The sequence below is a fragment of the Rhea americana genome, unplaced genomic scaffold (genome assembly GCF_003343005.1).
Source record: "Rhea americana isolate MKP2758 unplaced genomic scaffold, rheAme1 scaffold_273, whole genome shotgun sequence".
Lineage (NCBI taxonomy): Eukaryota > Metazoa > Chordata > Aves > Rheiformes > Rheidae > Rhea > Rhea americana.
Window position 1 is genome coordinate 415,385 of NW_028186394.1, and position 17,993 is coordinate 433,377.

General features: G+C 49.2%; 1 protein-coding gene across 1 annotated transcript in view; it reads right to left on the reverse strand.

Annotated features, from left to right (window-relative positions):
* LOC146593992 (uncharacterized) overlaps positions 1 to 17,366 on the reverse strand; it is a 19,579-nt gene extending 2,213 nt beyond the window's left edge. The window contains exons 1-8 of the mRNA XM_085308371.1: positions 16,435 to 17,366; positions 16,203 to 16,263; positions 11,887 to 12,026; positions 10,700 to 10,770; positions 7,569 to 7,679; positions 7,028 to 7,200; positions 6,616 to 6,641; positions 3,886 to 4,081 (exon numbers count right to left, since the gene is read on the reverse strand). Of these exons, the coding sequence (XP_085164497.1) occupies positions 3,886 to 4,081; positions 6,616 to 6,641; positions 7,028 to 7,200; positions 7,569 to 7,679; positions 10,700 to 10,770; positions 11,887 to 12,026; positions 16,203 to 16,263; positions 16,435 to 17,366 (1,710 nt within the window). The remainder of the gene's footprint in view (positions 1 to 3,885; positions 4,082 to 6,615; positions 6,642 to 7,027; positions 7,201 to 7,568; positions 7,680 to 10,699; positions 10,771 to 11,886; positions 12,027 to 16,202; positions 16,264 to 16,434) is intronic.
* Between the last annotated feature and the right edge of the window lie 627 nt (positions 17,367 to 17,993).

Genomic DNA, 17,993 nt, shown 5'->3' on the forward strand with positions numbered 1-17,993 from the left:
GGCCCCCCCGGTGCCGCCGGGGCGCCGCCGCCGCCAGGGGCTAAAGCCCTCTGCGCCCCTTCGGGACACGTGTGCGGGGGGCCCCAGCCCCGTCGGGATTGCCGCTGGACACCCAAACTCACTCTTGCCCCTTTGGGACGTGTCCGCTGGGGGATGCAGCCCCGCTGGGATCGCCGCCGGACACCCAAACTCACCCACGCCCCTTCGGGACATGTGTGCAGGGGGCCCCAGCCCCGCCGGGATCGCCGTCAGGCACCCAAAGCCCACATGAACTCCAGTGGGGTCAGCCTGCTGGGGAACCAAACCCATCTGGGATCGCTGCCAAGGCCCAAACACCTCCTGCACCGCTCTAGGATTGACCTGCCAGGACCTCCCCAAAACTGCCCTGGTTTCACTGCCTGTGGCCCAAAAGCCCCTGCATCCTATTGGAATTCTCCTGCTGTGCTCCCTGACCGCTCCGGGACCAGCCTACTGGGGTCCCAATGTCTGGCACCCAAACCCCACCAGTGCCCCTTTTGGAGCACTCAGACCAATCTGACCAGGATCACTGCTGAGGCCCATAGTACCCTGCCCCCCTTTGCAGGGCCCAGCGCCCTGCCTCTGGGGATCCCCTTTTCCACACCTTGATCCCCAGGTATGTGCGTGCTCCCGTGTGCTGGGGGCATCCCGCAGACATTGAGGGATGCCCATGTGCCAGGGGAGGTACTGGTGTCCAAGCCCATCATTTTTTAAGCCAGTCTCCTGCAAAATGTGGGGAAACTGAGTCAAGCAACGAGGCATAGTCTTGCCCAAGGGGCTGGTGCCAAACCAAGCGGCCAATTTAGAGGTAATACAATAATGCTGGAGAGAGCAGGTCTTGGCACAGGATGGTGCCTGGATGAGAAGTGGGATTTAAATGGTGAAACCAAAYGATGTTTGGAAGTCAGAAACTCCCAGTCCCACTCTCCTGGTGCCTCATGTGCTGTCCATGCGCCCCCGGACAGAGGCAGGGCATTGGGTTGATCAACACTGCTGGCAGCCAGCTGCCTGCCCTGCTCAGCCACCAGCAGCTAGTGAGAGCTGGAACTTGGGGGCAGATCTGCCTGCAGCATCGGGACCAGAGGGAAGGGGCTGGCCCCRCTCCAGATTACTGTTCACGGCCAAAATGCAAAGCAGGGAGGCTGTGTGACACTGAAGCGCTCCACATCCTTTTCCAGCCTGGTAGGCCATTGGTGCAGCAAAATCAACCATGCCTTTCTTGTCCTCCAAACCACCCTTCCTTTTAACATGTGCATTTTCCAAATGCTGCTTCTCTAGAGCCCTTTTGTGTGTGCTGGACAGCAGCCTTGGATACTAATTTTGCAATGCTGCTGTTTTGCAAGGAGTTATCTCTGCATGGTGGGCAGCACAGATAAAATCAGGTCTCATACTTGAAAATGCAACCTGCACACAGAAATAGAGAAGGAGTCTGGAGCAGCAAAGATGTGATTTCTGTGGCGCTCTAACAGTCAAACCGAGATTGGAGGCTAGGGAAAAAGAACAGCGGATGCTGGGTCTGTTCCTGCCCACATCCCTCAGCAATCACATAAACCAGTAGCAAGGGGTTGGGAAGAGCCTCAGCAGGGTAGGCAGGGTTTTTGGGTTGCTCCCTGGGCAATGTGCAAGGCTGAAGGCAGAAGTCGCATGCGGGGAGACTGTACAGCTGCAAGCTGGGGGATTGCTCTCAGAAACCAAAGTGAAATTTTTTCAAACTGATCTTAAAGCCGTTGCAGCATTTCGCTTCCCTCCCTGTTGGACRACTGTGTTGCCTTGTGAGGGCTGATTTTGTCAGGCCTCAGCTGCCATTCTGCATATAGCTCTGCAAGGCTGAAAATCCGCTCCCTTTTCTATTACCCAGCAAGTCCCAAAGCACCAGTATCTATGGACTGAGCTGTCTTCCAAACCCCTCCTCAGCACCCAGGTATGCTGGGGCTCATGTTGTAAGGCTTGTTTTTTGATCCTTGCATCTTTCTTACGGTTCTCCTCCCCATTTCCCTGTCCTCCTTGAAACACAAATGTCAGAGCGGGCTGCAGCTACTGCTCTATGGAGATGTCAGGTTGCTCCCTGGCTGCCAGTCCTGGGTGTCAGCGATGCCCCAGCCATGTCGCTATCCTCTGGCCGTGCTTTCTGTGCATTTGGGCCCATTCAAGTGCAGCCTGCTGGCCTGTGACCTGACAATCCGGGGAGCCAGATCCTTCCGCAACAGTCAGATATGCCCACTCTTTGCCTTCACGCTGACTGTCGTGTCTCAGCAGAGATCCCTGGTTATCATCTCTGGGGTTAGGAATGGCCTTGTGCAAGGAGGAGCTGCTCCTGCGCTGTGCACGGGTGCATGCTCCTGCTTCCGTGAAACAAGGGGTTTCGTCAACGTGGCAGCAGACACTGAGGCAAGTAGCTTCACAACATTCTGGCGTGTGATCCTCATCCAGGTGCTTCCCTCACAGACCTGAAAATATGGCATGGGCAAGCCAATCTAGTGCTTGACAGGGCCTACTTTCCATGAGCCTGCTGACTGATACTTGCTATATTTTTAGTCCCTATTTCTTGGTGGACAAATTCTCATATTAGCTGTCCTGTTGTTTCACTGGGCTCAGCACCAGGCTGAGTGCTTTGGTGCTCTTTGCGTGAGTCCCATCAGAGCATTAGTGATGTCTCGGCAAGTTGCCAGCCTCAGGAAGCTCCTTGGCTTTCCAAGGTTTGCTAGGATCCAGCTGCTGGGGCTCAGAGCACAGCTCTGCTGGCTGCCTAGGAGTGCAGCATACTGGAACTACTGAGCTGAAGTCCTTTAGCAGTGATCGACTCCTGCACGCTGCCCTTGCAGCCACCAAAGCTGCCCAGGAAGGTAGAGCAACAGCACTGGATGGGGCAGATGTTTGGGAGAAGCCCTGAGGACAACACATTTTACAGAATTATCATTTGCCTCTAGCAGCGACCACTGCTGGCTGGGATTTGTTCTGCTTGAATATCCCTTACAACTTTTTGTTTCCATCCAACCTTTTATCTCTCACCCCTGCCAGCGGTTTGGGCAAGCCTGTGATTTTACTTCCAAAGGAAAGACCTCACATTTCCTTTTCCAATTTGCTTGAGCTTTTTAGTCATTAATCGCTTCCCAGTTTTAACATGCACCTCTGGGAGCAGTGCATGCACTGGGCAACAGTGCCATAAGAACTGGGCCAAGCTTCCCAGAACTGTGTCTAGCTCAGCCAACTGCCAACAGAGGGAAGGGGCCAAGGCCATGGGCCCTGCAGGACCTGTTGTCTACTGCAACAGCTGGGGACGCAAAACAGCCATTTCTCTAGGCTCTCCATTCTCCTTTGTTTCCTGTCCCTGATACAGGGGAACCCAAGGCAGTAGAAGAAGGCACTAGGTGGATTTCCAAATTTCATTTGCATGTTTGTGTGTGTGTACCATGTTCGGTGGAGCGTGGTCCGGAGCTGCTCAGCTGACAGCACAGCATTCTGCACGAGAGCCAGTTGGAGGGGCTGGCTGGGTGTAAGGCTCAGCTGGAGAGAATGACCTAAATCTGGTGGCTTGTTTCCAAAGTGGGATTGGAAGGTTACTGAGAGATAGTGGGCAAGACCAAAGAGTAACAGGGACAAACTGATCCCATTTACGCTGGTACAAATCCATAACAAAGCCAGTGATTTCAATACATTTTGACTGTGCCAAGCCCCTGCTCTTGCCCTTCCCTGTTCTTTTCACCAAAGGACAGAAAGGCCCAGCATAGCAGGATGAAGCTTTTATGGGCCACCAGGAGCAGGACAGAGTCCTTCAAAGTCCCTGCCAGGTCCCTCCTCTGTCTTGCCTGGTTTCATAGCCGTGAGTGCCCTTCTACAGTGTGACAATGCCATCTCATGGCTTGGTACCTCCAGGGCAGGGTCTAACTCCAGGACCCTGTTCTTCTGCGTGACCAGGGCAGGACATGCAGGGATTGAAGCCAGTCTGGCCCTGTCCAGGCCACACTTCCAGCTCTCCTCAATGGCCTGATTAGTGCCTCCCATCTGACCTTCAAATCTCTCCTCAGCTACTGGATATTTCCCCATTTTGAACATATTGCCCTTGCTGCATGAAGACAAAAGGTTGTTTTTGCTTGTGTAAGTAGGTTAATGTTGTGTTTAACTGGAATTTATTTCTGTATTTCAAACATTTAACACTAGATAGGACTCAGACCAAGGAGCTCTAGGCCAAGAAACACCCCATATTTGAGATTTACCTGTAACACTGGATGTTCTTGTACCTGCTCGAAGGGACTCTCTGGATCAAGTTTGATATTTATCTTGACATTGTTCCCATTCCTTGCAGCAGTGAATTTTTCAGTCTGATCAAGTGAAAAAAAAGAAAGGGAGGCCCTGGTTTTTGAAGTGCAGTGAAAGGGACCAGACCAGCTACAAGACCATTTCACAGGCCATTTCTGTACAGCAAGTGATTACCTAGAAGAGGATATTTTTGTGATGTCTGCAGAGCAGGAAGCACCAGGAGGTGGCAGAGTTGTGGGCAAGCCCAGAAATACTGAGAATAGCCGAGATGGGAGGGGACAGTAGTGTTGGAGCCAGTTAGCAGTTCCTGATGGTAAAGAGGGCCACAGGGACCAGGTGCTCTGCAATGGCAAGGAATTACAGAGCTGATATTACCAAGGATCTCATAGGCAAGAGAGCAGGTCTCCAGTGTGGCTGTGAGAACACTGACTGGGACACTACAAAGAGGTTGCCACCCATGACATGCCATTGATTCTGGTGGGTCTACCCAGAAACAAACCCAGCAAAAATGGGCTGTGCAAGGAGTGTAGGGGCGCAGAGCAAACAAGTGACAAGGCCTCCTGGATGCCAGGACTGCACTGGAGGTGTGGTAGCTTTGGAAGAGATCCCTGGGGTAGGTAGGCTGGGATGGTGGAGCAACTACTGCCAAGCTTGAGCAGTTGAGTACTGCTCAAGCAAACTGTGAGACATCTTCACCCTCCCCACATCCCCACCTCCTCCATCCTCTTCCAGGGGCTTTGCATGGACAGGGAGAAGGTGAGAGTCATAAAGGAAACAGGCAGTGGAAAGGAATAAAGCAGGAGCAGTAGGCTCTCAAGGTAGCTGCTCATTTCGGCTGGTGACAGCTCAGGCCCTGTGGGCAGGGCAGGTATAGGCAGAGCCTTCAGGATGACAAACATCTGCAGTCCTAGAGCTATGCCCTTTGGCAGGCAAGAAACAGAGAACCAGAGTGACCCACAGCCTGTGGCATGGCCTGAGGGACAAGGACAGGGCACCCATCTGCCCAGAGAGGCAGAGGGGTTGAGCGGCTTGGCTTGACTGGGTGCAAGCTCTCTTTTGGGCAGGCTGGAGCCACTTGCCATGTGCAGGAGCCACCTCACAAATCCCTACTGTGCAAGATTACACTTTCTCACAGTCGTGGCAAGGACAAGGTCTTGCCAAGACAGTGAGTCCTAGAATCTGGCCAGGAGAGAGAAGGCAGGGGCAGCACAACATAGGCAACTGGGAAATAACAGGGGACTCTGGGTCAACAAAGTGCTGGCATGTGTCCAGGGGAGTCTCTGAGTCTTGGAAGGTAGAGAGGAGAATCCCTCCCCATGCTGCATACCCCCATCGGGGGATGTCTGAGAGCCCAAACCACCTCTCTGAGGCTCTCAGTGCTTCTCAGCATCACACCGAACCATGGGGCATGGTCGCAATCACTTTATTTGGGAAGTAGAAGGTTGGTATGCATGGGATAGAAGGGCTGCTGGAGCCAGCCCTGAGCATGGCAGGGGCCAGGTGCCACAGAGCAGGGAGCTAAGCCAGGATCCTTGAGCACTGACCCAACGGAAGTGAGCAGGGCTGGAGGTGCTTGGTGAGGCAGGACTCGCTCTCCTAGGAAATACAGAGAGGACCTGCTGAGGCCATCCTGTCTCCATCCTTGGAGGTTTGCAAGACTCCACTTGAGAAAATGTGAGTTACCTCATCTGACCCCATAGTGGACCCTGCTTTGAGCAGAAGGTTGGACTAGAGACCTACAAAGCACCCTGACAGCCTGAATTACCCTATGACACCCTGATCCCACTGCCTGATCGCTGGAGCAATGGTTGTTGCTTGCCTGGGTCAGACCTCAGCCCAGCTCCACAGCAGCAAGGGAGCCCCAGCTCCATCTCTGAGGTTTTGGTCCATTGCAGACAGCCACTAGTTCCCAACCTCCCAAAACTCAGGCTCAGGCCTTCGTGGGGCAGAGCCATGTGGAGGTCTTAGTTTCTGGAGAGCATGAGCTGCTCATGATGGTCAGCACTAATGGTCCTGTAGGAAAAGGCTTGGGAGGACTGCTCTGCCTTCCAGCCTACCTTTCTCTACCTCAAGTAGCAGATTTGGGCCAGGCAGTGCGGGCTGTTTCCACATGCCTTGTTAATGCCAAATTTCAGAACTTAAGATTTACTCATCAGGAAAACAAAAAAAAAGTTACTTTTTCTAGCCTTTATCTGGTACTCAGCCTCTCCCTAGGAGAACTGGTTGAGGAGTCACTTTTGGATTGGTTTGTCCCTGTGCTGCAAGGCTCTGAGTGGGAAAACAGAAAGACTTTGGGGCTTGTTCCAGCAGAAAGATGGGAGACACGAAGCTCTGACTCACCTATGCTGGCTGCGGGTGGCACTCCTCTGAAAATAAAACAAGGCATGAGGCGCATGTGCTGCTCCAGAGAGAAGCCCAACAAGTAATTCAGCACAAGGCAAAGTTGCTCAGCCACCACCCAAACAGATCCTCAGCACAGCCCAAAATCTACCATGCACCACATATAGGCTGATCTCATTCATTAACATTTACGTCTTGCTCCCCAGGTACTGGCTGTGTCCTCGCGAGGGCTGAGCCTGCCCTAGCTCAGTGCACAGAGCATCCTGGAACACCTCTACGCTCGCTGCCCATTTGTGCACCAAGTGAGCCATGCTCACATGTGGTCTTCATGTAGCAGCCATGGGAAGGTGACAAAATGACCATTTGCCTCTCACTACCTCAGCACTGTTACTGTGCTCCATGCAAGCAAGACCTGAACATGCAGGACAATTGTGTCCCAGTGGCAATGAGGACCCATGGGCAGGGGTTGATGGATTCTCTTACTGGCTTTGGGCAGCATGACCATCTGATTCTTGGAAAGTCCCACTTCCTTTACGGTGTCATTGAATTTCTCTAACACGATGGGTTTCACTTCAGTATTTCTGCCTGCAGATGACAGAGAGTGAGTCAGACAGCTACTGCTACAGCCTGCACCAAAAAATTGCTCCAAAACCTCATCTGGTGGAGTAGGGCTGGCCACCCACCAGAGGATGGACAGTGCCAGACTTGGAAGGGAGATGGCACTGGGAATACTTTGTGAGTCCCTTGAGGTTCTTTTCCTCTCTCAGCAAGCGCAAGGTGCTGCCAGACCAGCCATGCTGCCTTCAGCCCCCATAAACCCCCAGAGTGATGGGGATGTTGATGGCAGGCTGACAGTTTCTGTCCTGCTTGGAGAGGCTTAGCAGAGAGCCTGCCCCAAGCATCCCTCTCCTCCCCATGTTTTGCTGTACTTTTATGCTTTCTCCAACACCTACCATAGAGAAACAGCACTAAGATCTTCTGTCCGTTGTAGTCTCGGTGGCTGAGGACGATGGCATAACTGGTATAGTCAGTGTCAACCAGGCCACAATCATTGAGAATTCTGTCTACAAAAGAAAGCAGAGGGTCCGGGGCACTTGGAAGGGGACAGCTCTGCACCCAAGAGCAGGGAGATGGGGACAAGACCAGCATCTCATGCTGGACAGGACCGTGAGTCACAGAGGGAGGTGACAGACATGGGATGGGAATGTGAAGGGCTCATGGCACCCCTTCACACCCTTTGAACACCCTGCACCCCTTTACTGCACCACTTGCACCCTTCTTCATTGCCCTCACTGTCCTCTACACCCCTTGCATACCCCATGACCCATCTCAGTTCTCTGCATCAGCCCGAGGCAGCTCACTAGCCCTGATTCCCTGGGGCACAGTTCCCTTAGAGACAGAACTGCACACGGGAAACACACAGCCTCTTCTGCTTGTATGCCATGGCCTGGTTACCCTCAGTGCCCACCCATAGGCCGAGAATGTCCTGCCAAGCCCTAATCCTAGCATGGGAATGCACATCCAGTTGCCTCTGATAACCAGCTTGAGGCCAAGAGCTTTGGGGATAGCACTGGGTCTGAGGGAGGCTTGTGTCCACCCTCTCTTCCCAGCAGCATCCACCAGCAAATGCTGATCCTGCTTTCCTCTAACACACCTTTCGCCCTGTAGCAAGCTCTGGGCCTAGGAAAAGGCATTTCTTGCTCAGCCGAGCATGCTAAGTTTCTGTCTTGAATGTACCCTCACCCAGAACCATTCCCAACCCTGGTGGGGCTCCTGAGTAGTCCAGCTGAAACCAGCATAGGCTTTACTGTACTGCTGCCTCCTCTCTATTCCTCCCTTCTGGCCTCATAGCTCAAGCTTTGATCCAGCTCCAAGTGCAGCAACCTGCACATTCCCACCTCCCCAGTGTTGGCTGGCTGCAGGGCTTGCCTGGCATGGGAACTCCCTGCACACCAGCCTTGCTCCCCATATTGCCAGTGCAACTTAGCCCTGGCCACAGGGTGATGTGGTGACTTCCAGCTCTGCAGGGCCTTCCCAGCCATGGCCTTGCAATGTCGCTCTCTCAGGGTGGACCCAGGACTGCAGATACCAGTTCTTACCAGGCTTGTGAGATGCATCACTTCTTTGCTCCAAATCATCGGAAGAGTCCCAAGACCCTGAAGAGCCTAAAGAAAGTGATTTATTTAGCCTTCGGAACAAAGCATGCTTTTAACAGCCCCAGATCTAGAGGATATGCCCCAAGGGGGTGACTGGAGGACTCTCCTAGTCCTATATCAAAAAAAAAAAAAAAAAAAAAAAAACTCTAGGAGGAAGTTTGGGGTCCTAGCATTATATCCAAGTATTTATTTTATTACTATTGTTATTATTATTATTATTACTGTTAGAGTTACTGTTACTGTGAGAGTATTATTATTATTATCATTACTGTTAGAGGTTAGGGCCTCTCTGAGGATGCTCCTGGGTAATGTCTTCCTGAATTAACCCAATACCTACCCTCACCAATGACCAGGCGCACACATAAATCAGCAGGTGCTCATAGCCACTAGATGACCTCTCCTGGGATACTCTGTGAAGAGGCCACTTAGTGCAGCATAGAAAGGTGATCTTTCTCCCTCAAATGGGCACAGGCCTGTGGGACATCACCTGTGAATCCCGGCTGCAGCATTCTCAGCATAGAGACCCTAGAGGGTAGGTGGAGTTGGGCTAGGCTCGGGGACAGGGAGTCACTGTGTCCTGATGGAGTCATGTCTGAACAGCTTGCCCCGATGTCTGGGTACAGGTCTCAGATCATCAGACAGACAGGGGATGAGGAAAATGCACTGGAATTCCAGAGATGTGCAGCTGGGTGGTAACGGGCACCCAGGGTGACTAGCCTGGTGGTTACTCCAGCAGAGCTAGCTGCTCCAGGTTGTCTGGTCCAGCTCCATTGTTTGCTCAGCCCCTGAGCTAGCCTGTGTGCTTCCTGGTGTAAATCCCATCGCATCTTAACCATATCCCTTGGTGAGCCAAGCCCCACCCCAGATGTGTGGGGACGTGAGCTGTTGGCACAGATTTATAGACCTGTCCACAGTTGGGAAGGAAATTTCCTGGGTGGATGTGCTATCTCTGAAAGGATCCCTGTCAACCCTGCAGCCAGGGTGCTTACAGGGACCACCACAAGACTGCAACAGCTCTGTGGCTTGGTAAAGGTGGGAGATCTAGGAAAGGTGGAAATGATGCTTTGCCATGGCAAAGATGTTCGCAGGAGAGCYGTGTGAGTCAGACCCTACATGGCAAAAAGTTGCCCAGGAAGGGAGAAAGGAAAACTGCAGTGTTACAGTGACTTGAGGCAAGGGAAAAAACAAATGTGTTATAAGATGAAGGTTGCTGCTGTGTCCAATTTTATGTAGCCCCATTGCCCCAGTGGGGAGTGGAAGTGCTTTAAGCTTTGGAGAAAGAATCATGGGCTCAGTGCTATGAACTACCGCACTTTGGAAATGTGTATGCACCATGGCCTGCCAGATGGAGGCCAGTCACCTCTTTGAGCACTGGKGGCCTCAAGATTGAGCCCCGAGGCATAGGCTTGGATTCATAGGCTTCCCAAAATGGGTCTGTATTAAGAGCTAAAAGTGATGGCGCTTGCCTCAGTGAGAACAATTTCCTATGTTTTTGTAACCTTTCCATTCCTCTCAGAATTTAGTAAACCCAAGGAACAGTCAGCATTTCTGTAACCGCCAAACCTGGCATCACTAGAACCCAGAAAAGCCCCCCCTACCCCCCCGCAAGCCATTCCCAGAGCAAGGCAGAGGTGGGTCCCCAGGATAGACCCTAAGTCTACCTAGCAATGACTAGGAGTTTGCTTAATTTAGGGACATATGTCAGCTTCATCCTCAGGTTTATGCAGAGGGTGATACAGGAAACCACTAGCTCCTGATGATCTACTTAACTTCCAGCCAGTAAATGAAACCCTAGCCTGCACAGTGAGCAATAGCCCCCACTGGTGTTCATGCCATGGAAGTGTTTCTTTTCTGCGAATGACTTAAACCCTGCTGCTAGGTCAGTTAACAAATCTCCCTTTTCCTCCAGCCTGCTGCCCCATACTTACGGGAGTTTGTGTATTGACCGGGATAAGTAGTCTTTTTCAGGACCATCATCCTCTGCTGGCATCCTGCAGGGCTAGAGAGTGAATAAAGGGAATGGTACTCTGGATGGCAGCATACATAACCTTCAGTTTTCCCTATGCTCTTGCAGTTGGAGCAGCTCCGCTACATTTCCTTTGGTCTCCTTAAAAAGCAGCTCAAGAGGTCGTTTGATTATCACAGCCTAAGCAGCTTCTGGAGAAGCATGAAGCTGCAGCTGGGGCTTGAGCTCAAGCAATTCCAATTAGACACAAGGCATAATTAGTAATCTGAGAGGCAGCTAGAAGGAGGCTGTCAATGGAATGCTAGGTTTTCTATCTCTCAACATCTTCTAACCAAGACTGACACCTTTTTAGGATGAGCAGGATCATCAACCCAATTGTGCTGAACATAAAGGAAACTGGGCAGGATCCTCTACCCAGTGCTAAACAAGAGAAGAAATTGCTCTTCAGGTCGTTAAAGCATTTGAAACCGTATCAGTCTCTGCTGAGAAGAATATCAGTCAGTTTTGGCTTCTATTTACAAAGATGTTTTTCTCTAATTTCTGTTATTCAGTGATACTTCTTCGGTCCCTGATGCACTTTGGTGGTGGATCCAAGAGAATAATAAAGTCCTTAATCACACTATCCACTTGAAGGTGCCTCACAAATACCCACGGAAGAACTAGTCTTCTGAATCCACCTGCAACTGTAGGGGGCAAATCTCCCCCACCAGATCTGAGGGTTTTCTTGCTCAATTCTTTGTTCCATGTTTACAAAACTTGACTGCTCTTTAAGTCTGAGCCAGCAGCAGGAGAACCTGTTGGAAGCGGAAGCTGGGCTCAGCGCTGTRGGAGAGCAATCCCTCTGGTCTCACCTCCTGAGATCTCCAGCCACATGGCAGATGTTTGTTCCCTTGTCATTGTATTTTTCTACAGCTGGTTGGTCACCATTCTAGGTGGGAAGCTAGAGACTAGCTCTTGAGAACTCTGCTCCATCCCCATAAAGCAGCACATACGTGTTACCAGGACTGGAAGCAATGAACAACCCCAGGTCCTGTGTGGTTCTTTCTGTGTTTTATAAAGAATTCAAGAGCTATCCAAAGTGAAGAGCAAGGAGGAGAAGAACACTGTACAGAAGCCATAGCGAATGGGAAGATTTGCATTGACACTTACCTAGGGATAAATGTCTTGATGATTATTTCACCAGTACTTTGAGGTTCTACAGTGCTCATGGACATCCTCCCATTTTTCCGAAGGTCTTCAATCCAGTCAGAATCAGAAGCGATGGCGATGGTACGCCATTTCCCCGCAAGCTAGAGAGAACGCCTCTGTATTGATTAATATGGAAAGCAATGAGAGGTTCAGGGATAGAGGATGAACCCTGATATTCCCTTCTCTGTTCAGGCTGCTGATTGGGTGGAAAAGCACCTTTTGTGCAAGCAGATCAGGGATCTACCATAAAGAAATAGCCAGACGCAAAATTCACCCACCTGGACAACCCCAACTCTGCAACCTTGACTAGTGTGCTAAATATCCTATTAAAGTGTTCAGGCATTCAAATGTCTTGCTATCAAATGCTGGAAAGTCTGAGGGAGTTTAACTTCCAGCAAGAACTGGGGTCTTTTGAAAAATACTCYGGTAAGTTCTGTCTGACCCCAGCTCCCTCATGAATGCTGTGTCCAAGAAATACAGCTTCCCCATCCTCCACCAAGGAAAAATTCCCTCAGGTGACATTACCTTTTCTACATCAAAATGTTCTTTTAGAGAAACTTTGGACTGGACCTGAAGCACCAACAGAAGTGCCAACTCCAGGAACACTAAAACCACCTTCATCTTCACAGCTGGTCCCTCTCACCCCCGTGGCACAAACCAACAATCTTGCAACACACACGAGAAAGATGAGATCTGCAGGGACCTCCAAGCTTATATCCCTGTGCACAGATCCTTGGAGGCAGCAGAGCAAACCCTCCCCCGTCCCTCTTGGCCATTTATGTGATGGCTAGTATCATTGGAGAGATAACATCATTAGTTCTGGCCTCACCTGACTTTGTGTTTATTTATGTGTGCACCTGAACAGCATGTTCCTACTAAAGTCTGGGACAGAACAATCCCCCGAGGTCCTCCAGAGGGGACAGAGAGAGGAGGGATGAGAAATTCTCTGCCAGCTGCAGCTCAGCTGATACTTTCCTTGAGATCAACATAATAGGCTCCAAAGAGTGATGCACAGCCCAAAATAACATTCTTCTGGTCTCATCTTGTTTTTTTCTCTGAAGCCATGGTGAATATTTCCCTGGCTGCAGTCAGCTAGGTCCAGAACCTACTTCCTTGGAATTCCCTCCTTGCAGAACCCTTTCTAGAACTGTCATCATCCCTCAGGTTTGAGTATCAATTCACCAACCCTGCTGCTTTCATGCCCAGAAACACCTGACTTTTCCTTGTTGCAATACTGATCATATGAGCCCTCAAATGCCATATAGTGCCTTCGAAAACTAAAGTGCCACTAAGTCTGTCTCCGCATTTTGATCTTTCAAAGTCTGGCTCCAACATATTCAGACAGTGTCATCTATCTATATTTGTAAGAAACAGCATTAGACCAGGAAAACAGTCTTATTAAGTGAACGTGTATTGCAAAATACAAGGCTCTATTGAAGCATTATTTTTGGTGACAACACTGTTACCTGAAGATGTGATTCTTCTATGCAAAATACTGTTATTTCATTCACATCTTCAAGCAAGTTACTAGGCAGCAGGTAAAGTGAACTTCCCAAGTCACCAAACTCAATCTTGGCAATATGATCTATTTAATACTATTCATAGGACCCACATGCACTTTATTAATATTGCACCCGTGTTTCAACGTCTTCAACAGAAAGAAAAAAACTAAAAGGAGAACAGCCAGAAGGTTCATGTGTTTTTGAGTTTCTCAGTTGCRTGGCCTGTGGGGGCTACACAGCACATGATGTTCAAGATCCATCTTCTCCAGGAGACATCTGTTTTGCGTGTTTGAGGTGCTAGTTTGGGGAAAATTCTTGTCTTCACGGACAAGATCCCACAACTATTCTGAGATCATTCTGGGATGTCAAAGAAGGAAATGAGGATAGATCTAGGCAGATTCTTCCTAGCAGTCTTCTGAACATGAGGGCCCTCAAATCACATCAAGAGCTGTTGCTTTCTCATGGTCAGGTAAGAACGGGCATTGCCAGGAAAGACTCAGACAAGAAGGTATGAGTACCTCAACCTTTCCAYGTTCTTTTCCACATCGTGATTATTTCTCACTCGCTTCAACAGCAGGGACACATTTTCCTTAGTCCTCTCTTTGCTAACAAAGTAATGAATATAATTCATTATGTTTAACTGACATATATAGTTTGGTCTAAAACTATAGCATGCACTCCATACCTATTCTCTCTTTTATCACGTTGGTGAACATTACTGTCTGTTCCTGTCCTCCTGGCTGAGGTACTTCCAGGTAATGAGAGCAGAGCGCTTCTTCTACCAAGCCACAGTGGACACATTGTGTGCTCCTTTGTCCTCTTCTTTCAAGAATGTAGGGAACAATAAYGCACTGTGGTCAGATAAAACCATGGCACTCTGGTAAAAGCCATTTTGGAAAAGAGATTATCTGCAAGATCATCCAAAGTTTCCCACATCGTATAGATGGTTTCACATGCCTAGCACCAGTGACTGGAACAGAAGCATTGCCCTAGAAGCAGCTAGAAGCTGCTTTTAGCAGTCCAGAGCAGGCAATGGCACACAGTTAGGAACCTCTTCACCCAGATGCAGTGTTCTGGAGAAAGCAAGGATTTCCCTGACAGATAATTCTGATGAATAGGATACATGTTTCTTTCGTCTCGAGTGACTCTACTGTTCTCTATGGCAAGCACCTTTTGTCCATATCTTAGTGTGGTCCTACCTACTGGGAACTTAGGTTAATGAAGACTGAGCATACAACACACAGGACTTGTGGTACCCAACCACTTTTCTGCCACAAATATTCTCTTGTCTACTTTTTTCTGCCTGTCACCTTGAGAGGTGCATACTTGACCAAATATCAGCATAGTTATGATTGACAGGGTTACTCATGAAATCAGATTCTCCCATGTTTACTTATTGGTAGCAACAAGCTCACCCAATTTGGAGACTATGGGTGGGAAGCAATGTGAAATTCTAGTTTTATTTCCAAAGGAGTAGCTGATGTCATAGCTGTCCAGCAAATTGTATTCCCTGATTGGCTTCAGCCTTGCCASTAAGCTCTAGAAGGATACATGCTGTATCCTCATCTAAACTGAATAAATCATTTTGAGTTCCTACTGTGGAAGTTTTGATTCCAGCAGAGAAGAGAGTTATTCTAATCAAAGGAAATTAGTTCCAATAATTCCTACTAAATAGGAGTCTTATAGACTCTCATTTGTAAAGAAATCATTAGCCAGAATTCAGCTGAGGTCCAAGAAGGACATTTTTCACGGTACCTGTAGGTGTATCCTCTCACACACTTTAAGCAGTGGTCACAGTGTTCTTTTACATCATTTTATTCATGACCACAAGCTAACCCCTTTTCATCTCTGCATAGTGCCAAGAGCCCCTGTGAAATCTTCCTGAAAGTATGTCATGAACCAGATTAATTTGGTCTCTCCAGACTTGTTCAGGTACCACCCACGCTGATGCCTTATTGCCAACATTATGCATGAGGAAGCAGCTGTCCGTTCCCAGGATTAACTCTGATTCCTGAAACTAAAAAAAAAAAAAAAAAAAAAAAAAATCAATTCTCTGACAATAGTTTTCCTACTTACACATATTTTATTGCAAGAGAATGACATTCAGCCCTGCAGAGTCTGCAAGTACAGCCCAGACAAGATTATTCAACACTTAACAGGAGATGCTTAGAGCAGAGCATTACTGCTGTACTTTGCACGGTGTTTCACATCAGAAAGAGCTTTGTTTAGAAACAGTGCAGAGAGCTTGACAAAAGCCTGATGTTGATAAATGAATAAAAACATACGACTCAGCAAGGGCAGTGACATTGTGTGGTCATTCAGTACAACCTTCTCCCTGGAAATACCTATTATTTACAAAAAAATGTTCCCAGAATTATTCCTTGGGAAAACTTCTGTGGCTAAGGCACAGTAATTTTATGAAACTCTCTCCTTATCTATTCAGATCTCTAGAGGACATGGCATATCATCCTTCTGCTTGCCAAAGATGTACTGCTCCAAGAGGGTGTAGATCTCTGCAGTACTTCATACCAAAAGGATGGTACCTGGCTTTCATGATTAGATGAAACACAGATTATCTGTCCTGTCTGGATTGCAATTGTCCTGTCTGGGCTTTCTGGGCCTTTCTATAGTTCACAGTGTGTGATGAAGTTAGCTGTGCTAGGGACTTCCAGACACAAAAGGAAACAAGGCAAAAAAGGCACTGTAATAATGCTGTAGATTAGACATCCTGTCTCCGGGTTGCCATTAGGCAAATAAAGGCCTTGAACATCCCACCCATTGATTAGAGAGAATTAGAAACTGCTGGCTGTGCCCTCTGTCCAGCACTGTGAGCCCCAAAACACCTGGACTGCAAGGGGAGCCCCAGGGTCATGTCTGTACCAAACTACATTGGGCACCCTGACACAGTGATGGTGACGGTAACTCAGTAATGACATTTTTGCTGTTGGCAGATTTCTGTAGCTGTCCAGATAGCACCTAAGCAGAGACTCTCTGCTCCAGCACCCTCCTGTGCAGGGCCTTCCTGATGGCCCCTTTGACTTTACTGTTTCTCAAGGTGTAGATGACAGGGTTCAGCATAGGGGTTACAACAGCATAAAGCAGGGCAAGGACTTCATGCATCTCCTTGGAGTGGTTGGAGTGAGGCACCAAGTATGTGATGGCTCCAGCACCAAAGAACAGGGACACCACAGTCAAATGGGAGGTGCAAGTAGCAAAGGCCTTTTGCCTTCCTGCTCTCCTCTGAAGGACAGCCTGGATGATGTGAACATATGACATGAGAATAAGGATGAAAGACCCCATTGCAATAGTCCCAGCCAAAGTATATGACACAGCCTTGTTGAGCTGAATGTTAGGGCTGCACGACGCCTTCAGCAAGAAGGGCACCTCACAGAACAAGTGGTCAATCACATTGGATCCACAAAAGGATAAGTGGGCTGTGAGGAAGGTTTGGATTAGAGAGGATAATGAGCCACTCAGCCACGAAACAGCCACTAAGCAGCGGCAAATCTTCTTGTTCATGAGTGTTGTGTAGTGGATGGGGTGGCAGATGGCCAGATACCGATCGTAGGCCATGGCAGCCAGGAGCATGCACTCAGAGCCTCCAAAGCAAAGGAAGAAATAGATCTGTGCAACGCAGCCTACAAAGGAAATGGTCTTCCGTGGTGAGAAGGAGTCCTTGAGGATCTTAGGAAGGGTGACAGAGGAGTAGCAGATGTCCAGGAAAGAGAGATGGCCCAGAAAGTAATACATGGGGGAATGCAAGTGACCATCCAGCCAGACAAGGGTCATTATGAGGAGGTTCCCCAGCAGAGTCACCAGATAGATGAGTAAGAAGCCCAGGCAGAGAGTTACTTGTGCTTTGTAGGCATTGGAAAAACCCAAGAGAAGAAATGTAGTGGGGCTGCTGAAATTTACACTCTGCAGGGCTTCAGGGCTCATCTAGAGGAAGAGCCAGAGGAAATAATGGACAGATGGAAGGAAGGTGAGCACTCACTCCTGCAATGGGACATCACTAACCCTTTTTTGTGCTGGTAGCTTGGGCTGAAGCTGTGTCATTGCCTCCTGCACTCATGACATCTCCCTCCAGGAGCGCTGAGGGTGGGGAACATCTGTGGAGACAGATGGTGAGTCTCAGTCTGTGGACTTTTGACCTTCAAGCCAACCCCAAAGGAGCCGATATCTGTACTTCCATGAATATATTCCCATTCCCTGGTAGCTCCGTTTTGGCTATTGTGGGGGCTACTCTCCGGCTAATGACTTCTAAGGCAGCTCGTGAACTCTGGAAGAAACCAGACTGACATGGATAAAATGTCTTCAGCTCTTCTGGCACTTGTCTGGAAGACGGAAGGCACAGTAAAGGCATCTCACTGTGTCTCGCTCTGAGCTGCGGCAGGACCCCATGTTTCATGTGTCAAAAGTCTGCACTACCTGAAGGACACCAAAACCCAGGAACCTCAGCAGAGCAGTTATTAAGGAACCCAAGGACTGCTAAACRAAAATGAACAAGAACAGCTCTTCCTTCCCCTCCTAGTTTCATGAGCATAGTTGAAGAATGGTCTAAATATT